Source organism: Pleurodeles waltl, chromosome 1_2 (genome assembly GCF_031143425.1).
Source record: "Pleurodeles waltl isolate 20211129_DDA chromosome 1_2, aPleWal1.hap1.20221129, whole genome shotgun sequence".
Taxonomy (NCBI): Eukaryota; Metazoa; Chordata; class Amphibia; order Caudata; family Salamandridae; genus Pleurodeles; species Pleurodeles waltl.
Window position 1 is genome coordinate 1,322,738,993 of NC_090437.1, and position 25,881 is coordinate 1,322,764,873.

The following is a 25,881-nucleotide window of genomic DNA, read 5'->3' on the forward strand; positions in this document are numbered from 1 at the left end:
GCCCACGACAGGAAATGCCCCAAAACACAACGTGCACACATCACATTTTTTGAAAGACAACAGAGGTGTTTTTTGCAAAGTGCCTACCTGTAGATTTTGGCCTCTAGCTCAGCCGGCACCTAGGGAAACCTACCAAACCTATGCATTTTTTAAAACTAGAGACCTAGCGGAATCCAAGATGGGGTGACTTGTGGGGCTCTGACAAGGTTTTGTTACCCAGAATCCTTTGCAAACCTCACAATTTGGCTAAAAAAACACATTTTCCTCACATTTTGGTGACAGAAAGTTCTGGAATCAGAGAGGAGCCACACGTTTCCTTCCACACAGCGTTCCCCCAAGTCTCCCGATAAAAATGATACCTCACTTGTGTGGGTAGGCCTAGCACCAGCAACAGGAAATGCCCCAAAACGCAACGTGGACACATCACATTTTTTGAAAGAAAACAGAGGTGTTTTTTGCAAAGTGCCTACCTGTAGATTTTGGCCTCTAGCTCAGCCGGCACCTAGGGAAACCTACCAAACCTATGCATTTTTTAAAACTGAAGACCTAGGGGATTCCAAGATGGGGTGACTTGTGGGGCTCTGACCAGGTTTTGTTACCCAGAATTCTTTTCAAACCTCAAAATTTGACAAAAAAAACACATTTTCCTCACATTTTGGTGAAAGAAAGTTCTGGAATCTGAGAGAAGGCACAAATTTCCTTCCACACAGCGTTCCCGCAAGTCTCCCGATAAAAATGATACCTAACTTGTGTGGGTAGGCCTAGCGCCTGGGACAGGAAATGCCCCAAAACGCAACGTGGACACATCCCATTTTTCGAAAGAAAACAGAGGTGTTTTTTACAAAGTGCCTACCTGTAGATTTTGGCCTCTAGCTCAGCTGGCACCTAGGAAAACCTACCAAACCTGTGCATTTTTAAAAACTAGAGACCTAGGGGAATCCAAGATGGGGTGATTTGTGGGGCTCTGACCAGGTTATGTTACCCAGAATCCTTTGCAAACCTCAAAATTTGGCTAAACAAACACATGTTCCTCAAATTTCGGTGACAGAAAGTTCTGGAATCAGAGAGGAGCCACAAATTTCCTTCCACCCGGCGTTCCTCCAAGTCTCCCGATAAAAATGGTACCTCACTTGTGTGGGTAGGCCTAGTGCCTGCGACAGGAAATGCCCCAAAACACAACGTGCACACATCACATGTTTTGAAAGAAAACAGAGGTGTTTTTTGCAAAGTGCCTACCTGTAGATTTTGGCCTCTAGCTCAGGCGGCACATAGGGAAACCTACCAAACCTATGCATTTTTGAAAACTAGAGAACTAGGGGAATCCAAGATTGGGTGACTTGTGGGGCTCTCACCAGGTTCTGTTACCCAGAATCCTTTTCAAACCTCAAAATTTGACAAAACAAACACATTTTCCTCACATTTTGGTGACAGAAAGTTCTGGAATCTGAGAGAAGGCACAAATTTCCTTCCACACAGCGTTCCCGCAAGTCTCCCGATAAAAATGATACCTAACTTGTGTGGGTAGGCCTAGCGCCTGCGACAGGAAATGCCCCAAAACGCAACGTGGACACATCCCATTTTTCGAAAGAAAACAGAGGTGTTTTGTACAAAGTGCCTACCTGTAGATTTTGGCCTCTAGCTCAGCTGGCACCTAGGAAAACCTACCAAACCTGTGCATTTTTAAAAACTAGAGACCTAGGGGAATCCAAGATGGGGTGATTTGTGGGGCTCTGACCAGGTTCTGTTACCCAGAATCCTTTGCAAACCTCAAAATTTGGCTAAACAAACACATGTTCCTCAAATTTCGGTGACAGAAAGTTCTGGAATCAGAGAGGAGCCACAAATTTCCTTCCACCCGGCGTTCCTCCAAGTCTCCCGATAAAAATGGTACCTCACTTGTGTGGGTAGGCCTAGTGCCTGCGACAGGAAATGCCCCAAAACACAACGTGCACACATCACATGTTTTGAAAGAAAACAGAGGTGTTTTTTGCAAAGTGCCTACCTGTAGATTTTGGCCTCTAGCTCAGGCGGCACATAGGGAAACCTACCAAACCTATGCATTTTTGAAAACTAGAGAACTAGGGGAATCCAAGATTGGGTGACTTGTGGGGCTCTCACCAGGTTCTGTTACCCAGAATCCTTTTCAAACCTCAAAATTTGACAAAACAAACACATTTTCCTCACATTTTGGTGACAGAAAGTTCTGGAATCTGAGAGAAGGCACAAATTTCCTTCCACACAGCGTTCCCGCAAGTCTCCCGATAAAAATGATACCTAACTTGTGTGGGTAGGCCTAGCGCCTGCGACAGGAAATGCCCCAAAACGCAACGTGGACACATCCCATTTTTCGAAAGAAAACAGAGGTGTTTTGTACAAAGTGCCTACCTGTAGATTTTGGCCTCTAGCTCAGCTGGCACCTAGGAAAACCTACCAAACCTGTGCATTTTTAAAAACTAGAGACCTAGGGGAATCCAAGATGGGGTGATTTGTGGGGCTCTGACCAGGTTCTGTTACCCAGAATCCTTTGCAAACCTCAAAATTTGGCTAAACAAACACATGTTCCTCAAATTTCGGTGACAGAAAGTTCTGGAATCAGAGAGGAGCCACAAATTTCCTTCCACCCGGCGTTCCTCCAAGTCTCCCGATAAAAATGGTACCTCACTTGTGTGGGTAGGCCTAGTGCCTGCGACAGGAAATGCCCCAAAACACAACGTGCACACATCACATGTTTTGAAAGAAAACAGAGGTGTTTTTTGCAAAGTGCCTACCTGTAGATTTTGGCCTCTAGCTCAGGCGGCACATAGGGAAACCTACCAAACCTATGCATTTTTGAAAACTAGAGAACTAGGGGAATCCAAGATTGGGTGACTTGTGGGGCTCTCACCAGGTTCTGTTACCCAGAATCCTTTGCAAACCTCAAAATTTGGCTAAGAAAACACATTTTCCTCACATTTTGGTGACAGAAAGTTCTGGAATCAGAGAGGAGCCACACATTTCCTTCTACCCAGCGTTCCCCCAAGTCTCCCGATAAAAATGATACCTCACTTGTGTCGGTAGGCCTAGCGCCCACGTAAGGAAATGGCCCAAAACACAATGTGGACACAACATATTTATTCACAGAAAACAGAGGTGTTTTTTGCAAAGTGCCTACCCGTGGATTTTGGCCTCTAGCTCAGCCGGCCCCAGGGGGGGCAGAAATGCCCTAAAACAAATTTGACCCCCCACTCCCCCCTTATGGGGAAAAACTGCTTCCATCGCATTATTTTTTTGAGCTAACTGAAACAGATTCTCCTCCCATTTGGCGGGTACTTTACCCATGATCGAATGTACAGTCGTTAATGCCTGGTGTGACTTCATGTGGTGGTGCTGGGCAGCTCGTACTGGGTTAGTATTTAATGTTTGCGTTACGTGTACTAAAAGTCTGTATATTGCTGTAAGCTGAACACACAAGTGGGGAACCTCAGCTAGCACCAAGGTGGCTGCATCAGGATGCGGTGTATATGTGGCCAATAATGGCCAGGTAGGACCATTATTGTTCAGAGGACCCAGAGGGCTCAATGAAGCCAGTTATTATGTTCTTGAAAAGATAGAGGTATTGTTAATTATACATAAGCTCTGTATTGTGCTGGAATATTCGCAGGTGTGTAGTGATGAAATGTATTAGTGTTCCCATTGACTGCTGGAAAGGTGACCCAAGAGTAGAATGTTTCTCTTTTGTAGGTTGGATGAGCCTCACCGACAAATGTTACAGGATGCCCCTGGGCTGTGAGGCCATTTGCTACCAAATGAGCGGTGAGGAGAGAGTCGCATGTTTATTGGAATTACTACCCATTGTGGGTTTGCCATGGTGGATATACCTGTTCAGAGGTAAGGACACCAAATAGGGATTGATCCTTTTAAGGTTCAAGCCTGAACAAGCTACAGCGTTAGATAGGTACTACCCACCTAGCTGAGGAGTAAATCCTCAATACCAAGGACATCTCTGTATATAGTATTGAGGTGCCTTTAGCACGTAGTGAGACAGAGATACTCAGGAAGATCCAAAATTCAGTGCTTGGCCAAACGTTGGCGGTGCCATGTTGCATGAGCTCTCATTATCCTAATGAGGCTGCTGGATTTGGGAAGCATCACCTGAATTGTGGGGGACTGAGTCCAATCCCACACCATGAGACAACTGTCAGCCTAATCTGTTTCGGGCGCCTCAGGTCTGCCCAAGAGCAGGGATGATTTGTGGCAACCAGGTACATGACAAGATGACTTTGTGTGGAAATCGTGGTGTATCAGATCTCATGCTTTTCTCTCAGTTACATTAGTCTCACGCATGCAAGATCAGACAGAGATAGAAAATGGTTCAAAAAATGTATTGAATCAGCTGCCTCTTAGATAAAATGTCATGAAATGCAATAATTAGAATGATAAAACATGCTAGAAGCAAAATGGTGACAAGGAAAGTGAAACACAGGAAAAATCCCACCATACTGTCACTATGCGTAATATATGCGATTCCTACCTAAACTATGTTAGAGCACAGCATGAGAAGCCCTAATCCATACTTCAGGACCCCCCCTAGGAAGGCATCACCCCCCCATACCTGAGCAAGGAAGTCTGTTGTCTAGAGAGACACCATCCCCATGTAGGCCAGGGAACTGTTAGTCTCAGCAAGCAGAAGTAGCAAAGTCAATCAGCATGTGGTTGTGGTCACCTGGCTGGAATCTCGCTCTAATGGGCATGAGAAGTGTTTTTATAATAAAATAGCTGATGTTCTGAGAAAATGTCCCCACGTAAGGATGTGTGTATTTTTGTGAACATTGACGACACAGTGTACCGCTTGTGCCGGCAATCCTATCTCGCAGCAGCCTTTAAGGAAAGCACAAAATGAAAAGAATATCTTGCTAATAAACACAATGCTTTTCAAGGCAAAAGAACAACTAGATAAAGAAAAGAAAACAACACCATAAATGTGGCCTATTTTGAAATAATAAAAATGAAGCAGAATAAACTATTACTACGCTAAAGGGCACAAGCAGTAGGACTAGGTTCTAAAATAACCTGACCAGAAGCAGCACCAAAATGGCTATACAACACAGGTAGTGTGTTGCCTACAACTCTTAGCTTCTGGCAGTTACCAGGGGCATCATAGCAGTGGCAGGAGGGGTGTCAAAAAGTGCATTTTCTTGGTTTTATCACAGGTTTCTGGACATCATGGTTTTCAAAGTAAACAAATACATATTTTTAAATAAGCCACAATCTTTGCAACAGACCAAAGTAATGTTTTACAGAGTAGCACAGTTTCCAATTGTAATTGGCTGTGTTGATGGCACATATATTGCCATATGCCCCCCTGTGCAAATGGATTAATCTATAGAAATTTGAAAAACACCCATTCACACTGTACAGGTAGTGTGTGATACCTCATGAATGATTACTAACCTTGTAGGCAGCACCAATGACTCCTTCGTGTTCCGCCACAGTGGAATATATAACCAAATGTGTTGGGTGAATTAGAAGATGGGCTATTACCTGGTGAAGGAATTGCTGACTCAATTCATTAATTGGCCAGAACTTTTAGTGCAATGTGACCTAATGCAGCATATATGATGCCACCCATAGGGAGCCCAAAGTGTTCTGCAGGCCTGCCTTTCCAGCCTGCATGAAAGGGTGCATGGACCCTTTCACTGCCACTTCACTGCACCAGGTCACTATAAGTCACCGCTATGGCAGGCCCTTCTATCCCAGAGGGCGGGGTGCAAAGTACCTGTGTGGAGGGCACCGCTGCACTAGCTGAGGAGCCCCCACAAACTCCAGCACCATTTTCCAGGACTTCATGAGTATGGGGACGCCATTTTGTGCGTGTACTGGACATGTGTCAATACCTATGTCCAGCTACTTAATGGTAACTCTGAACATAGGCATGTTTTGTATCAAACATGTTGGAATCATACCCCAATAGTTTTGCAAATATTGGTTGTATGATTCCATGTACTCTGGTGGCTCCTTAAAGGACCCACAGTATTGCCATTACAGCTTTCTGAGGTTTTCCAGGCAGCCCAAATGGGCTCAGCTCCAGCCAGTCTCTGGGACCTCAGACCCCTGAGGAGCCCAGCTTTCATCTGGCTCCTGCCTCCCTCCCTCCATCCAGGAGGTGGCATTACTGTCAGAGCTGCAGGCTGAGGCATTGGAACACAAGGTTAGAGAGACAGCGATTGCCAACCACCCTGTGACTCTGGCCACATCACTTGAGCCCCCCATCCCTATAAACAATGCATGTGACCAAGCGTAATATAACTGCTGCTTATATAAAGCGTCCACGCTTGGGGTCGAGTTTATGCAGCATTTAAACACTGACACAAAACAGAAAATGAACTGGGGCAAAAGCAAAGGCTTAACTTAAGGAAAGACAAGTAAATATCTGTTTCCTGGCTGATTTGTACAAACTGAAACCAGAAAAGCTGGATGAATCAGGGTTTCCCTGCTTAAACTGTGTAACTCAGGGTAAATGTTTTATTTTACCAGAACTCGTTTTCCTTCATTATTGCTTATGATAGCACTCTCAAATGTGTGAGATCAGACTACCAGAATTACAAAACTAGCCATTTTAATAAGTACACAGTACTCCTATGTGCCTTATTAGTGTCAACGTTTCTATATTTTAAAGAAATACACTTTTTGAATGTTGACGAGATTTCATATTTTCCATCCTGTTTGTTCCATCATTTACACAGCAAATATTTTCAGGGCTCAGCACGTGCAGGGGACAAGCCACACCCTTGGCTCAGCCCTCCCTGTTATTTCCTTGGCTCGCCCACCTCAACAGATGTCCTGTAAGCGTGTACAGAGGGCGGGTCTAGTGTCCTGGGATTGGCGCCTCACTCGTGTCACTCATCACGCGGATGCATCTGTGCCCGGGAATCATTTTACAATCACCAGTCTTGTTATGAGCTCATCAATGTGGTATGAAGATGTTTCAGTTTCAGGTGTAGTACAGAGAGACAGCTCTGTGTGCACGTAAGATAATTAAAAACCCTACTTGTCACACTTTACAATTTTCAGACTACAGTAACTGTTGACCATATTTAATGCAGTGAGAGAAAGGAACAATTTTTATTGTGTTTAAATACTTTTAGACTACATGTTCACAACTGCCTTATAAACCATTTCACCTTCTCAAATGTGCTTTGAAATGCTCCATTTGCTGCTCTCGTTTCAAAGTTTTCTTGGGGGGAGGAACCCCCCAAACTCCTTTTTGTCCATCAGGCTTGTTTGCTTTACTTGCTGGCAACATGACACTCATTCACAACTTTTACACCCCACCACTTTCAAATGTCACCAGCCGCCACCGAACGGATGCTATGCTGAGCATGGTCTGGGATGCATATGTTTGATGCCTGTGGTGGAGAGGGCTCCTCTTCTGGTGACTTTGAAATCTTTAACGATTCCCCTCCTTCTGGATGGTGCAGATGTTCATTTGTGGAAACCAAACTAAACTCAGATACCAAAATGATATTAAAACAAATAAAACCATTGAAGTTTGCAAGTACAGAAAGGACCCAGAATCATCCACAGCTACAGTCCTTAAAAGCTAGCTTCTATTACTGGAGGTACTAATGCTTTACTGCAAGCAGTCAAATGGTTGTACAAACGCATGATACATTGCTTTAAAACCCTCCAGAAATACAGCATTTTAATGTTTAATAATTAATTTGGTCAATTTCAGCTCCAACATGAAACTACAAATGAGTATGTAAAGTTAGATGTTCTCTGGTGTTCATATCCTGCCTGAACAGAATGGTGTAACATTTGGGGATGAATATACAGCCCAGCAGTCCAGCACTAGAAGCTAAGATGGCGAAGATCTCCACAGCCACCATGTACTTGCCTTTAGTGCTGATATAGGCTGGAAAGAAAGAGACCCAGACACTGCAGAACACCAGCATGCTGAATGTGATGAGCTTGGCCTCATTGAATTTATCCGGGAGGTTCCTGGCTAAGAAGGCCACAATGAAGCTGGCCAAGGCCAACAGTCCCATGTAACCAATCACACTGTAGAAGGCAGTGACAGAGCCCTGGTCACACTGCAGGATCATTTTCCCAGTCTCAGACTGTGTGTCAGTGCCAGGGTGAGGTGGAGCTGTGAGCAGCCAAGAGAGACAGATTGTCACTTCTCCTAGTGTGCAGAAGAAGACAATAGAGCAGGACACTCGGGATCCCAGCCACCTACTTAATCTGCTCCCAGGCCTTGTGGCATTAAAGGCAATGACAACAATGATGGTTTTTGCTAAAACACAAGACACAGCAACAGTAAAAATAATCCCAAATGCAGCTTGTTGGATCAGACAGGTCCATGTCGCAGGGCGTCCAATAAATAGGAGGGAGCATAGAAAAGCCAAAATTAGGGCAGTGAGGAGGGTGTAGCTGAGATCACGGTTATTAGCTTTCACTATTGGGGTATCCCGGTGTCTGAGAAAGATTCCCAGCACTCCAGCAGTGACAGCAGAGAAGATAATGGCCACAGTGAACAACATTATGCCAAGTGTATCACTATATGAGAGGAAAATAATGACCCTTTTGTTGCATCCATCCTTCTTGGCATTCGGCCACTGTTCCTCAGGGCACTGCATACAGTTTTCCATATCTACAATAAAAAGCAAACAAAATAATCGATTACATGTCACAGCCCTGGAACCTTTTCCAGCTGCAACATATGTATGTGCAATGACCTGCACATCACTTCTAGTTCCAGAGGCACTTCTAGGCAAAAAACAGGCAACTAGAAAAACATCATGATAGATGCTTACATTTACACAAGAATTCATCATGAAATTTATCATGAAAGAAATACCTTCCATTGTCCTAGTTATTGCTAACATAAATGGTAAATGAGGTCAAATCCATGGTTTTGGACATTGTTGCGTTCAGTTCAATTATATAGGCTGGAATGTAAAAGAAACAGATGGACTTGACTGAGAAACCTATAAAGGCAGTCAGTGATTAAATTCATAAAGTGCTAGAAGGGGGACAGGATGTCTAGTTTAGAAAAAATGCATGATTAATGATATGGAAGACAGCTCACTCTACAATAACATCAGTATATATGGTGTGATGAAAACCACAGAAAAAGAAAACTTGTTAAACTTCCTGACAGATTTGTTCCTCAATGTGCAAAAACATACAATTCAAAATCCCAGTGGAGTTCCAGAGCGTGCCTTGGATCCACCAGACAACTATAAAAGGCCTCAAACAGACCACATCCCGTAACTGCCTGTCTACTGCAGCATTAACACATGAAAACTATCCCCCAGACAAAGAGTAGTAACTAAATCCATCTTCGCAGATTGCCCTGTTTACACCAGTCCCAAACAAAAGAAGTTATTGGACCCTAGATCACGCCTCAAGAAATAAGAAATCACTTATGGTGTCTCAGACCCGGCGACAATGCTTATTGCAGGGAATGATGAACCTCAGATCCCAATGTTCAAAGTCAATTGGAGGATGTTCTGGATTATAGGGTTGCTGCAACTTCCCCAGCAGGATTTCCAGATGGAAATAGGAACCTTGGGCCAGATGTATCATTTTATTAAATTGTGATTACTGAGTTGTGAATTCCTCTGAATCACAATTAGGTAATAGCTATTCTAATGGATGAAACTCATGGAGTTTCAATTTGCGTTTTCTAATGGGTCTCAAAGCGACCTACCTCATTAATATTCAAGAGGTTGGTCGCAATTTGCGACCTACTTGGAAATCTTAAAATTACTGGGCTCAGCAGACCACCATGTCTGTGATTGCTTTTAAGTAAGGCAACCTTTTTGTTTTAAATGCAGCCCATTTTCCTTAAAGGAAAACAGGATGGGTTTAAAAAAGAAAAATTAAAAGTTTTCATTTCATTTTTTAAGAGTAGGCAGTGGTCTGTGGGACACCTGCCTACTCTTAATTTTTTTTTTTGCATGCATTCACATAGGGGCAGGGGTCCCGTTTACAAATGGGTTACCACCTAATTTAAGTAGGTGGTAAAATACGAATGTTTTGCAACCACATTTCGGTCACAAAGCATTCCTGCATACCACTGCGATACGGTATTAGGAAGGGATGCCCTTGACACCCCCCTTTCTTATATTGAATCGGTATGTAGTTGCAATTCCAATTTGCAATTCGGTAACAAGTTACTAAATTGGAATTCATCCATACCAAAATGTATTTCTGAGGTCGCAAATGGCCTGATCGGGCCACTTGTGACTGCAAACACGCATGATACATCTGGCTCTTTTTACTCTGGCCAGAATTGCACTGGGTACTGAGATAGCATTTCTACTAAGGGATCAGACACAACATCTGCATGATTATGGACTGAATTGAATCATTGAGGAACTACTTAGAGACAGAGTTAAATCTGGGTCCTCAATTTAGAAAAAACATTAACCTTAATCAGCAAACTGTCTGAACTTTCATTCCTTTCTTTTCAAAACCATGTGTATTGATATTTAGATAGTACTGAGAAATCGTGGCAGATACTTTTACAATCAAGTATCTTTGTATGAACAGGTCATCATTTCCTGAGAGAGACGGCACTGTAGTTCTGACAACAACTGTAAAGCAAAAAACAGTAACAGCTCTGTAGGAGGTGGGGGATAATGATTAGAGTGAAATAACAATCTATGAAGAGAAGCAGTGTGATGGAGATAACTGTGGATACAGCTCACAGGAAGGAGGCTGGAGCATGATATTGTTCTGTGTTACAGTGGTTCATCAGTGGGGGGTGAAGAGTTAGAAATCAGATCCACTTGCAGCATGAGCAGCATGGAGAAGAAGGGGGTGCAACTGCATCTCACAGTGTCTCCCATCAGGTATCTATCCCTTCAGGATGGGAGATCATCATTAGAAATCATCACTTTGTATTCAAGTTGCAAGGCATCCCATAGCTCAGTGACTGGAATGCAACAGAAACATAATTTTAATTCTCTACATAAGGAGGTACTTTTCACTGAGGCAAGTGTTGAAGATCATTATGCTAAGATGACAAAGAGTGGGGAGTCGAGGATTTCCAAACCCGGATGTAGGAAGTTGGCTCTGTATATACTATCTCAAAGTGAGAGATAGTGTGCACAGAGTCCAAGGGTTCCCCTTACCCTTAGAGATTGATAGAGCCAAATTACATAATACTAATGCTCTATTTTATGGTAGTGTGGTTGAGAAGTAGGCTTATCAGAGGATAGTGTTAAGCATTTGTTGTACACACACAGGTAATAAATGAGAACACACACTCGAAGACTTATCTCCAGGCTGATAGGTTTTTAGATAGAAAAATATTATTTTCTTAAGTTATTATAGAACTGAAAGTTTCAAAATTCAGGTAAGTACATAAATTGTAAGGCACTTTCATAGGTAAATCTGGAACTTTGGCCCTCATTACAACATTGGCGGTAAAAGCTGCTTACCGCTGTGCAGAAGAGCGCCAAAACACGGCCGCGGAATTCCGCTACAGCTATTATGACCCACATCTCGGAATCCGCCGAAATTCAGACACCCACACAAGACCGCCACACCAAAGGTCAGTGATAAACTGGCGAAAACAAAACCTCCACCGTCACGCCAACAGAAACACGCCCATGCTATCACGACCCACAAATCCACGCGGCGGTCTTTCAACCGCGGTATTCCATTGGCGGTACACACCACTGCGCTCAAAATACACACATGTCTCCAAAACACCGCCACATTGGACAATTCAAAATACACACACCTGATACACATGCAAACACCACTCCCACACACCAAACACAATATAAAACACACACACACATCACCCACAAACTCCTATGACCATAATTCACGAACGAAGGCCAGATAGACAGAGAGCACAGCAACTGAGAACCCCACCACACAGAGGCACACAACACCATCACCTATACAATATTACACGCACAAAACACCACACACCACTACACATCACCCCACACATCAACACTTACACCACCCCACACATCACCCACACCACCTTATGTCACACCAAAGACACCCCCGGTTTTCCGAGGAGGAGCTCAGGGTCATGGTGGAGGAAATCCTAGGGGTAGAGCCACAGCTATTTGGCTCACAGGTGCAGCACACATCCATAGCCAGGAAGATGGAGCTATGGCAAAGAATCGTCGACAGGGTCAACGCTGTGGGACAGCATCCAAGAAATCGGGAGGACATCAGGAAGAGGTGGAGCGACCTACGGAGGAAGGTGTGTTCTGTGGTCTCCAGGCACAACATCGCGGTACAGCGGACTGGCGGCAGACCCCCACCTCCTCCCCCACAACTAACAACATGGGAGAAGCAAGTCTTGACCATCATGCTTCCAGAGGGCCTCGGAGGAGTCGGTGGAGGAATGGACACTGGTAAGTTAAATCTCAACTATCATATCCCCCACCCTACCTGCATGCCATCACACACCCCCACCCTCACCGCCTCCCCTATCACTCCAACTCCTCACTAATGTACTCATAACACAAACCACACATCCCAACACCAAGCCCCGCATGCATAAACAAAGCATGGTCACCCCTCACCAAAGCATGCACATTGCACATACCCATAACAACCCCCTAACCATCATCACACAAAGCCACACACAGGAATGCTTGCACTGGGGTACACATACACCCACCCATTGCACACCATTGCACACACACATGCAATAATCATGCTCTTATATCCCTGCAGGACCACTACGGAACGTCACCACACCGGAGGGTCCAGACAACTCCACTCCACCCACAGAAGAGGCCCACAGTGACGACAGCAGCTCTGCCCTACTAGATCATGATGACCAGCCCAGACCATCGTGGGCTTCTGGACAGTCGGTTCCCCTTGCACAGGCACAGCCAATACTGACCTTCCACCCTCTGGTAACACCAGCACAGCACCCACCCAGTGGGCCCATACCCCCGTACCCAGGACACGTCAATCAGCGGTGTGCCCACCACTACAGGGAACCCAGGATAACCCACCACCCCAACAACAACAGGGACCTGGGGGCAGTGGTGGTGGGCACACGGTCCAGGGGACGGAGGCACAGGAACACAGGGAAACTGGGAGGGCTGCTGTGCGACATGGGGCGGACAGGCCAAGGGAACCCACTCTCCACGAGGCCCTCTCCTCCATCATGGGAGCATACCACCACTCCCAGTAGACGATGGCGACGGTCCTGGCCAAGTTTCAGGACACCCAGCGCCTGCAGGAGGAGCAGTATTTGGGGTTCAGGGAGGAGCTCAGAACCATCAGCTCCGCCCTGGGCACCATTGTAGGGGTGCTGAAGGACATAAAAAAAAACATGAGGGACACCGTGGCACTCCAAGGGGACCCTGACACTAGCATGGATGATGAACTGCCCACCACCTCCGCTGGCGCTAGTGGACAGGACGCCCTGCCACAGGACCACCATACCAGCACCCCACCCCCTGCAGACGGAGAACCACCCCGCAAACGGTTCCTGAGATCCAAGAACAGGACAGAGCACAATGGCAAGACCCCCGCCAGGAAATGAGACCACCCTGATTGTCCTCCCACTGTCTCACTTTGTTACCCTGTCCATACTTTAACTGCCCCAGCTCCACTTCCTATGCCCATATGGGCAGTGCACCTGTGTGACCAATGGACTGGACTCTGCCATGGACATTCCTCCACCGTCCCCCATCACCATATTACTACCCCCCTCCATTTTTGAGCACTTAAATAAACACCCTTGAACCACAAAACAATCTGGAGTCAGTCTGTGATTTGGTAAATATGTATAATCAATGACAGTGTCAACATGCGTTTCCAATTGTAAAGCCAACATACCTATGTCACACATCACAAGTCCTTGAAGGATGTAAGCAGATGACACACATTGCTAACCACACCTGTGAAACCGTAATGGAAAGGTACAACTCAGTGACCAAATAATGCTATGAACTCACGGACGTGATAGAGGTAGAAGTGTGAAAGTGAATGTCATGATAAAAAGAAAACTGTTCTCACCTGTGTGTCACTGGAAATATTGCTGTATGAATGACTCCCTGTTGTCTATGTCTTCTTCCTCAGCGTCCTCCTCATCACTGTCCACAGGCTCCACAGCTGCCACAACACCGCCATCTGGACCATCCTCCTGCAGAAAAGGCACCTGGCGTTGCAAAGCAAGATCGTGAAGCATCGAGCAGGCGATGATGATCTGGCACACCTTCTTCGGTGAGTACAATAGGGAACCACCTGTCATATGCAGACACCTGAACCTGGCCTTCAGGAGGCCGAAGGTGCGTTCGATCACCCTCCTAGTCCGTCCATGGGCCTCATTGTAGCGTTCCCCTGCCATGGTCCTGGGATTCCTCACTGGGGTCAATAGCCATGACAGGTTGGGGTAACCAAAGTCCCCCAATGCCACACCCGGTGCCTCTGGAATTGACCCATCATATAAAGGATGCTGCTATTCCGCAGGATGTAGGCGTCATGCACAGAGCCAGGGAACATAGCATTTACCTGCGAGATGTACTGGTCTGCCAAACATACCATCTGTACATTCATCGAATGATAACTCTTCCGGTTCCTGTACACCTGTTCACTCCTGTGGGGGGGGACCAGAGCTACATGGGTCCCATCAATAGCACCTATGATGTTGGGGATATGTCCAAGGCCATAGAAGTCACCTTTCACTGTAGCCAAATCCTCCACCTGAGGGAAAACGATGTAGCTCCTTACGTGTTTCAGCAGGGCAGACAACACTCTGGACAACATGTTGGAAAACATAGGCTGGGACATCCCTGATGCCATGGCCACTGTTGTTTGAAACAATCCACTTGCAAGGAAATGGAGCACTGACAGCACCTGCACTTGAGGGGGATTCCTGTGGGATGGCGGATTGGTAACATCAGGTCTGGCTCCAATTGGGTACATAGTTCCTGGATAGTGGCACAGTCAAACCTGTAGGTGATGAGTAAATGTCGCTCCTCCATTGTCAACAGGTCCACCAGCGGTCGGTACACCGGAGGATTCCGCCATCTTCTCAAATGTCCAAGCTGACGGTGCCTGGGAAGGACAACAGCGACCACAGAGTCAACAAAATCCCAGGTATGTACCCACAGATACACAGAACACGACAGCAAAGACAAATATCTTCCTGTATGTGTGTCGAGTGTAGGCCTAGGTATGTGTGAAGCAGTTGCAAATGAAGCCATGTGGGCCCCTGAAATGGCAGCTGCCTGACCTCTTAAGTGGGACAATGGGATGTGAGGTAACTGTGCTGGCGTTGTACACCGTCGCGGTAGGCGGTCGAAGACCGCGGCGCAAAGCTGCATTGGTTAACATTGGACCCTATGGGTCCCAGGAGCCAATGATGAAGTCATCCTCGGACGTGACCGCCATTTTCTCTCTGTTCAATCACTTGATACCTGATCTTCGACAGGAGAGGACCTACACTGCAAGTGCTGCTGTGACCTCGGTCTGGAAGAGACAATGGCTGCTGCGTCTGGGGAAAGGGCCCCTGCCTTCACTGCTCAGGAGTTGGAGAAGCTCGTGGATGGGGTCCTCCCCCAGTACACCCTACTCTACAGTCCTCCAGACCAACAGGTAAGTACACAGGGAACACATTGTATGGGCTATGCCTGTGTGGAGAGGGCTGTTTGTAAGAGGGAAGGTGGCAGAGTGCAGTGAACTTGAAGGATTGTGAATGCATGTGCCACATGGCAAGGGCAGGGATGTGGGCCACTCACTTCAACGGTGCTCTTGCTAATGACTTCTCTTCTTCCCCTGTGCAAGTCAAGTAGGTCAGCGCCCACCAGGAGAAGGACATGTGGCGTGCCATCGCCAAGGATGTCCGGACCCTGGAGGTACACCAGAGACAGGGCACCCACTGCTGGAAAAGATGGGAGGACATTTGCCGCTGGAGCAAGAAGACAGCGGAGGCTCAGCTGGTTATGGCCTCCCATGACCCCCCTGATGTTCCGGATCCTGGCGGTGGCCTACCCTGAGTTGGATGGGCACTTGAGGGCATCACAGCAGACACAAGGGGTGAGTACACCCTCAATCTGGGGACTTTGCGCGCAGTTGAGGGGTCTGGGTGTGGGAGGAGGGCTGTGGGTTTCCCAAGGCCAGGGCGACTTCCATAGGCTAGGCCCCTCCGCAATGCAGGCCATGTGGCACTCCACCCCACCTCAGTAGAGTGACAAGTACAGGTATATATGCCCCTGTGGCATCCATGTGTGCAGATGTCCACCATAGCGATGTGGGCCATATCCCGGGAATTGCATCTGTAGAGGCCAGGAGCACGGCATAGTGCAGGGGGCTGCTGTGTCTGTATTGTCCGCCAACGGTAGCGGTAAGTCATGCACTCAACCTGTCTTTCTTCTGCCACCCCCCCCATTTTTGTGCTCTCCCTGTTCTTTTGTTCATCAGCATCATCAGGCGGAGGTACAGTGGCACCGGAGCACGAGGGGGCTGCATCCCACATGGCCATGGAGGGCGACACCACGGACTCAGAATACACCAGTGGGACGGAGGGCGAGGGGAGCTTCACGTCGGTCAGCGGATCACCAACCAGCGACACAGACTCATCCGCCGATGGGAGCCCCCTTGTGGTGGCGGCACCATCTGTGCCCCACACTTCTACAGGTACAGCCGCCACCTCCGCTATCAACACCGCCCTCCCAGCAGCCCCTCAGCGTTCGCCCTGTGCACGCTCACCCAGGAGGGTGGGCATCACCTTCGCCCCAGGCACCTCAGCCCCTGCCCCTGTCACCCCTGCTGCCCTCAGTGAGGAGGCCATTGACCTCCTCAGGTCGCTCACTGTTGGGCAGTCTACCATTGTGAATGACATCCAGGGTGTAGAAAGGGAGGTGCAACACGGTAATGCATTCCTGGAGGGCATTCATTCTGGTCAGGCTGCCCTTCATCGAACCCTGCAATCTCTGGCCTCAGCACTGATGGTAGCCATTGTCCCTGTATCTAGCCTCCCCCTCCAACTTCCTCCACCCAGACCCAATCCCCTGTACCCCAGCCCATTCCAAGCACACCATCAGACAAGCATGCACACACCTCAACACACAAAAGTAGCTCAGGCAAATATAGGCACCACACACAGGCACTCACACAAGCATCACACATATACAGACACAGCAACATCAACTGCCTCCACTGTGTCCCCCTCCTCATCGTCTCCCTCCTCCCTCCCAGTGTCGTCTACACTCTCACCTGCATGCAGTACATCTACAGGCACTTGGACTTGCACCAGAACACCAAGTACCACATCCCGCTCACCTGCACTCACCACCCCCACTCCCATTTACACATCCCCTGTATCCTCTCCCAGTGTGTCTGTGACGCCCCCTCCCAAAGTACACAAACGAGGGCACCCACACACCCAACATCCATCCACCTCACGACAGCCTCCAGTACCTGCACCTGCACCCAAAACACCTAAAGTGACACCTCCTACAACCACCTCCTCTTCCTCCACTCCCAGACCCCCTCCAGCTACCCATCCCAGTGTTCGTCATAAACTCTCCCTCAGCAACGTTGACCTCTTTGCCCCCATCCCCACCCCTCCAATTCATAAGTCCCGTAGTAGCGCCTCAGCCAAAAAGACTCCAGTACCAGTGGTGCGTGTTACAGGTGTGTGCAGTGCACCGGCCACCAGGGCAGGCAGTGTGACACGGAGCCAACGCACTGCCAGTCCACCCCCTGTAAAGCATCTCAAGTTGGAAAGTGGCTGACGGGACAGGGTGATGACTCCTGGCGGCACAACTGCTCACAAGGGCCCCAGGGGGATTGCAGAGTCAGCTGTGACTCCTCCAAAGGTGGTGAAGGGCCAGAAGAAGTCTGCACAGTCTGTTGAGAGCAGCACGGCGGAGAAGGGTGCCATCCTCCCCGGCGGCCGGGGCGCCACCGCCAGCACCGACGTCACTGGTCAGGAGACCACCGCCGGAGTCAGTGCCCAGGAGGGCAGGAGTATCGTCACTGGTCAGGAGACCACCGCCGGAGTCATTGCCCAGGAGGGCAGGAGTATCATCACTGGTCAGGAGACCACCGCCGGAGTCAGTGCCCATGAGGGCCCCGGCTGCCACAGCCCCGCTGGGCAATGAGGGACCGTCATGCCACACACCAATGCACAGGTCAGAGACCGCCATGGCAAAGCACCGCTGAACATGGGAATCACCGCCATGGTGAAGACCGCTGAACAGGGCAAAGCACCGCTGAACAGGGCAGAGAACCGCTGAACAGATCAGAGACCGCCATGGCAAAGCACCGCTGAAGAAGGGAATCACCGCCATGGTGAAGACTGCTGAACAGGGCAAAGCACCGCTGAACAGGGCAGAGAACCGCTGAACAGATCAGAGACCACCATGGCAAAGCACCGCTGAACAAGGGAATCACCACCATGGTGAAGACCGCTAAACAGGGCAAATCACCGCTGAACAGGGCAGAGAACCACTGAACAGATCAGAGACCGCCATGGCAAAGCACGGCTGAACAAGGGAATCACCACCACATCAAGCATCGTTATCACACGTACAGCTGGGACTGTGACGGAACAGGAACCGTCACGGGGAGCCTAATGCAGTGTGGGCACCATTCCCCCTCTAGAACCAGTGGAGACTGTTATCCACTTGAGAGACTGTGACTTTGCATGCCCCAGGATTGTTCAGTGGCGGTTGAAACCGCTGGAAATCCATGGCGGTAAGCCCGGTCCAAATACCGCCAGCGGTATACTGACGGCCGCCGGGCTGGAGACCCAGGTCTCCAGCCCGGCGGGCGGGGCGGAGAACCGGCGGTTGACCATTGGCGGTCATAATACACCAAGGTAAGACCGCCAGCCTGTTGGCGGTCTTACCGCCGGTTCTACGCCATCCGCCAGGGTTGTAATGACCCCCTATATCTCTGGCTCCTGCCTGCAACATTTTCCCAGCTGTGCATCCTCTGAAGACAGCCCGTCGACAGTCTTCACAAGAAAGAAGAAGGAATCTCCCTTGGGGTGAAGGAGTCACCCCCCTGCATCAGTAGGCGCCATCTGCAACAACGACTGGCTGTGTGGATACCGTCTCCTGACGATCTGCATGGATTCTGCAACACGGGTGGTGAATTCTAGGGGTCCTGACTGTCCTCTAGTCCAGCTGTCCAAGTTTGATGGAGGTAAGCCCTTGCCTTCCCACGCAAGGCAGTACCCCCATGTCCACTGCCATTTGTTGTTGTCAAGACTTGTTGACATCCTTTCCACAGGATCTTCAGGCACCGTGAAGCTCTAGCCCCCACCACTCCTTCTTGCGACACACAGCTTCCTGAGTGGTCCTCCTGTGGCGTAGGATCCCTTTTCATAGTGCTGTGTGAGCTCCTTCTTCCACTTCCGTGTTTCTATCCTGTGGGACCCTGTGGGGCCTGCCTCTGCATCTGTGGGCTCTCTGAGTTGCTGAGTGTCCCCTCTGACTCCCCCTCCTGGGTACAGTCCTCCTGGGCCTTCCTGGTCCCCTGCAACACCACTTTCCACCCCCCTCAAGTTTTGCATGTTTCAAGACTTGTTGGTGGAATCCGAAGACGCAAACCTGACTGCAATCCTCCTTCCAGCGTGGGACATCACTTGCATCCTTCAGGAACTCGACTCCATCTTCTGGGGTGCAGCAATGAGTCTTCATCCATCAACTCTCTTCTTGCACTTTCTGTCTGGTAGGTAGGGGCTCCTGCCCTTCCTGAACTCTGCTATGCTTCTTCCACAGGTCTTCTTGTCCAGGGATACACTGTTGGTGTCTTGCAGTGTCTTCTTTTCTTTGCAATATTCGTCTTTTCTTATAAGTGGGTGGTTTTGGGAAACTACCATTTTTGACTAATGGCTTCCTGGGTGCTGGGGGTACCTACATTTGTGCTTTTTGAATACTCCCATCTCCCCTCTACAGTTCCCCTCTACACATTCCACTTACCTAGGTGGGGCACCGACATTCACATTCCATTTTTTTAGTATATGGTTTGTGTCTCCCTATGCCCATTATTCTCTATGTGATTTTCACTATATTGCACTGTTTTCTAACTGTTGTTATGCCTATTTCTGCATTCTAGTGTATATATTTTGTGTATTACTTACCTACTATGGGAGTATAGCCTCTATGGAATTTTTGGTGTTTATGTCATCAAAATAAAGTACCTTTATTTTTGTTACACTGAGCATATTCTTTCATTTATGTAAGTATCAAGGGTTTTTAATTGACAGTTTTTTAATTTAACCTGCTTGAAGTATTCTTGCTTGTCAACTTGGAAATATATATATATATATATATATATACATATATATATATATACTCATTTTAGTGCAATTTTGATTGAGTTTACCTCTGCACTTTGAGCGGACAAGGGAAGGGTGTTGTGAGGTTATTTTAGCTGCTTTTTTATGGGCATGTTATCTTACCCATAGGTCTGCAGCATGTGCCCTTTAGCCTAGTTACAATTCCTTTTATTTTCAGAGAAGAAGCTCTCCTGCCACTTCACTGAAGCATAGATGTTTTTACGTTAAGGCAGTTTTCCTAGAACACCAGCTGTTTTATTATAAAACATCTCTTTGTCCCCTAAACGTCAGAGGGAGAGTTCCAGCCAGAAAATTTGCCACTGCATGCTGTTGCTTCATTGCAGGTGTCTGCTGAGACTTGATGTCTTTTCTGCTTACATGGGAGCGGACTCTCAGTAGACTGACAGCCCTCTTCGCTGTCTTTATTATGATTTGTCATCCTAATCATTGCAGTACATACCATTTTATCTAGAAGGCAGTTAAATCAATTAAATATATTTCTGCTTCTGTTTGCATTTGTGAGACTGGTGTGACTGAGAGAAAAGAATGAGATCTGTTCCAGTATGAGTTCCTCTGAGAAATCAGATTGCCAGGATCACAGCTGCCACAAATCACTGCCACTTTTAGATGCTGGTGAGGTACTGCTATCTGGCAGAAAGGGTTATGCCGAGAGCTATCACAAGGTATGGAATTGGACTCAGTTCCTGGTGGTGCTGCTGCCCGAAATCCAGCAGTTTCATTGGTACAATGAGAGCCAACACTTCAGAGTAATGTGTAGTTTCCAAATTCCGGCATGTGGTGCATGGTGGATCTTTTTTTCCATTAGCATGTGGAAGAGTTGTTTTGGAGCTCGTGAGCAAACACCTCTATAGTCTCAGTCGGCTGGCAAGCAAACCTGAGATTTTGAGCCCCCTTGCGTGGCGTCTGCCTGTGACAGCGGCAGTAAGTGCTACTCATGAGCGCAACTGACCACAGGTGCACATCGAATGGTTCTCTACTGGAGAAGCAGCTGAATCTACTCGAAAATTAATTTTAGGTGGGTTTTTTAGTTTCGTTCTGCCTTGTTTTTTTACTTTTTTTTGCAAGAGGAAGGAAGTACCCATCAGACTGCAACTTCCTGTTCCTGTTCCTGTCCAGCAGGCTCTTCCAAATGCTGTGTCCATCTCCTTGTCACTTTTCATTTGGATTTCGAAATGGAAGGATCACACTCTTTGTCTTCTGAATAAATACCTTTGGATATATTTATGGACATATTTATGAAAAGTGACGCTGCACCTTGTGCAGCACCACTTTTCTTGTGCTCCTTAGCACCCCACTAATGCCACCATGTGGGCACACAATGGCGGTAGTTAGGGAATGTGCGTCAGAGTTTTTGACTCTAGTTTGCAACTTTGCAAGATTAGTATCAAAAAGATTGACGCTAATCCTGCAAAGCACCCAGAGGCCCATTGTAACTAATGGGAGACTCCTTTTAGCACGTGCTCTGAGCAGGCGTTAAAAGTGCCAAAAGAAGTAGTACAACAAAATCTCTTAGAAAGCCCCTTTGCATACATCATGCCTGACATAACATAGCGCAAAGGGTTACAAAGTGGTGTAATGCATGCATTGCACCACTTTGTAAATATGGTACAATGTTTTTGGCCTTTCAAAGCCACATTAGTGTAAAAAAATAACACTAATGTGGCATTAGAATGGCACTAGCAGCTCCTTAATATGCCCCTATGTTTTTGTGATATCACACAAAAATATTGTAGCAGGGTGTTGTTTGTTTGATAGGTCAGGCAGCAGTATTTCTTTGTACTTTTATTTGATTATAATGGGTGGCCTCAAGTTTCAGCAGGCGTCTCGTTTTTTTTGTGTTTCATTTTTCACCTTGTGTGAAGGAAAATGTTGCACAGTTCAATACCTTTTCTCCTTGTTACATTTGCAATAGTCATTTATTTTGCTATGTAGCCAAGTCCACCAATGGGCCATCCAGCCAGTAGGCCCAGTACTAGTCATCAGTGCATTAAAGAAGTGTTTCTGCGTTTTTTGTGTTTTTTTTTTAATTAAACTTTAATTTAGGGCATGGGTGGTATTGGATTAAACCACAAATGTTGGCTATTTTTTATATTTCATGTTTCTTTTTCCTGCAAAAAGTGTATATGTTGTGGGTAATATTTGATGTCATAGGAAGATGTGTTTTGTTGTAAAATGTATATAGCTCAGCTAATTTTCAGTTTGACATTGCTGAATTAATGGTAGTGTTTTCTTCAGTGTTACTATGTCTCCTTTGTCTGGTCAGTGTGTGTGTGAGTTTGTCTGCCAAAGGCCACCATTTGTCTTTGTTCGCCATGCCATGTGGCCAGGGTCTGTGTAGTCTGTGTCCATAGATCTGAATGTGTTCTTTGTTCTCTATGCTTCCTTGCTCACTGTTGTTGTTTGGCCATGTGGCTGGCAGACATTTTATGCAGCCAGCTAGTGAGCTTTTGCCATAGGCTTGCCTGTGATATCAGTTTATTTATATGCTTGAGAATCACTGTAGTATATGTATATTCTGAATATAATTGCTATGACCAGTGCTTCATATTATATGCATTTTTTTGTATTTTTCATCTGCACCTCCTTGACTTCCAATAGGTTCGTCATGCTCCCATAGTACAAACATCAGCAATTAATTTTGTTTTTTTATTTTAATTTTTGCTTTGCACTTTTTTATTTCAATGTTTTAATTTTTAATTTTGTTTTTAATTACATTTTTTATTTTTCTATTTCTTTTTTTTCATTTTTTTTTTTTCATTTCTTTGTTTTCTTGTATTTTGCCATGATGCATTCATCCATAGGTGCACAGAGGCACAACAGCATGAATCTCCTCTTTCAGAATCATTAACTCACAGGTTCCCAAGAAGAAAAATGAAGGGTGCTCCACCATCTTCTCCAAGCACCCCTTCTGATGATGATGCTCTGGACATTGATTGGACACCAACAGAATCCTAGAAATGCAAGGAAACTCAAGGGAAAAGTAATGTTCCTGCATGGCTTGGAGTTATGGGACCGGATTGAGGAAGTAGATGACCACAAGCCAGTCATTGTTATGAAAGCTGGCACAGAGGAGTCTGGCTTTACCACTATTATTCAACCTGCTCTAAGGGGTGTGGCACAGATACCACCACTGGCTCCCCTATTTGTAAACCCCCAGTTGAGATCTGCATCAACCCCCTACCTCAGTAGAAGTATGCACTTTCCTGCTTAATCATTTTGTGCCTCTGCCTGCCTGTGGAATCCACGTTTGGGTCTGACTGACAATTGGGCTGTTTGTGAATTCCCTCTAGACAGTGACACAAAAGGAGCTGGGGTGTAGCCTGCATATACTTATGAGTCTTCTGGACTAGAGTAGGGAGGGAGGAGCTGACACTTACACCTGAAAGAACTGTGCCTGTCCCCACACAATGCAGTCTTCACCCCCCTGGTGTGTGTCTGGGGCCAGACGTGGGCAAGGCAGGATCTTGCCAACAACAAAGACTTTCCTTTGAAGTTTGCCTATTTCAAAGCTAAAGGGTGTATAAGTAGTGGACCCAAAACCCCAAATATTTAGATTAACTTCTGGATCAAGAGGAACCTCTGCCAAGTAGAAGAGCTGAACAGTTAGAGGAGAAGTACGGCCCCTTTGCCTGTGAGTGTGCTTTGCTGGGTTGGCCTGCAGTTGGTGCTTCTGCCTTTGAGAGGACAAAGACTGTACTTTGCTGTGTTTTCCTGCTAGTGAAGTTTCTCCAAGGATGCGGACTGGGTTTGCCCCCTGTTCAAAAGTCTCCAAGAAATACTACCTTGCCAAGTGGTGCCTAATCCAGTCCATGGGCCCTTGAAAGGAGAAGCTGGTGGAACCAATACTGAAATTCTTGCACAGAAGCCATGTGGGAGAAAAATTAACAGAGCACCTGCTTCACGGATGACAAATTGATGTACTACCTGTATCACGGCTAGGAAATCAACGCAACACCCATGTGTTGCTGCCAAACTCAGCATGGCTCTTCACCACTGTGCGCTGGAATTTTGCATAATCTTCGCTGGGTGTCAAAACCACAATGCACCTTAGGGGACCCGAGTTTGCCAGTCCGGAAATCTATGAATCACTCTTCCGCGGGATAGAAAAACAATGCATAACCTACCCATCCGGAGAAGAAACCGCACACGGCCTTCCTGAGTAGGAATTCGATGCATTGCTGACTTTTCCGACGCATGCTCGCCCCTGCTGCTTTATTTTTTACTCAAACCAGGTACTTTGTGTAAAAATAACACATCCATTGATTTCCATGGATTAAGACTCTTTTTAATTTAAAAGTCATAATTTTGCTTGTGTATGTTGTTTTTTGCCGTTTTGGTCTTGTTTTAGTTGGATAAATATTGGCTATTTTTCTAAACTGGTGTTGTGCAATTTTGTGGTGTTTTCATACTGGATGCTCCCTTGTGTCTGGACAAAGCTAAACCTCTCTGATGAGCTCTAATAAGAGCGAAACACGTGTTAGGGGTTGTTTTTACTCATTCCAGATTGGCTTGGATGGTATTTTACCAGTTCAACGCTGTAATACTGTGCCTGGAGTGACAAATGGCTTTTGTCATTTTACAGCTCAGCGAGGATAACACTGTGTCAAATCTATGCTTAAAGACTTTGCGATACAAATGGCAAAAGACTTTGGGGGAGGTGTTAATCTGTCCCAAAAGTGACGGTAAAGTGACAGATATACCACCAGCCATATTACGAGTCCATTATATCCTATGGAACTCGTAATACAGCTGGTGGTATTTCCGTCACATTTGGGACCTCCTCCTCCAAAGTTGTAATAACCCCCTTTGTCACTATCTAGCTCGACGTGGATAGCACTGTACTGATCCAATGCTTAAAAACTTTGCTAGATAAACAGACATTTGAAATGAGCAAATCTAGAGTGTCGCTGGTATTGCAGGGTGCTCCTTACTTGAGCTGCTCTCTGTAGGAGGCTGGCCTGGCTTGAAGAGGGCACGAGAGGTACTTACACCTTGTGCCAGGTCCAGTTATCCCTTATTAGTGTAGAAGAGGTGTTTCTAGCAACTTAGGCTGATAGAAGGTAGCTATAGCAGAGCAGCTTAGGCTGAACTAGGAGATATGTAAAGCTCCTACTATACCACTGGTATCATATGCGCAATATCATAAGTGTGAGAAAGTAGCCTCTTTCTAGCCTTGTTACCCCCACTTTTGGCCTGTTTGTGAGTGTATGTCAGGGTGTTTTCACTGTCTCACTGGGATCCTGCTAGCCAGGGCCCAGTGTTCATAGTGAAGACCCTATGTTTTCAGTATGTTTGTTATGTGTCACTGGGACCCTGCTAGCCAGGACCCCAGTGCTCAATAGTTTGTGACCTATATGTATGTGTTCCCTGTGTGATGCATACCTGTCTCACTGAGGCTCTGCTAACCAGAACCTCAGTGGTTATGCTCTCTCTTTGCTTTCCAAATTGTCACTAACAGGCTAGTGACCAATTTCACCAATTCACATTGGCATACTTGAACACCCTTATAATTCCCTAGTATATGGTACTGAGGTACCCAGGGTATTGGGGTTCCAGGAGATCCTTATGGGCTACAGTAATTCTTT

General features: G+C 46.7%; 1 protein-coding gene across 1 annotated transcript in view; it reads right to left on the minus strand.

Moving 5' to 3' along the window:
- Nucleotides 1-7,680: 7,680 nt before the first annotated feature.
- LOC138257078 (vomeronasal type-2 receptor 26-like) overlaps nt 7,681-25,881 on the minus strand; it is a 188,595-nt gene continuing 170,394 nt past the window's right edge. The window contains exon 5 of the mRNA XM_069205883.1: nt 7,681-8,632. Coding sequence (XP_069061984.1) covers nt 7,728-8,632 — 905 coding nt within the window. The 3' untranslated portion in view covers nt 7,681-7,727. The remainder of the gene's footprint in view (nt 8,633-25,881) is intronic.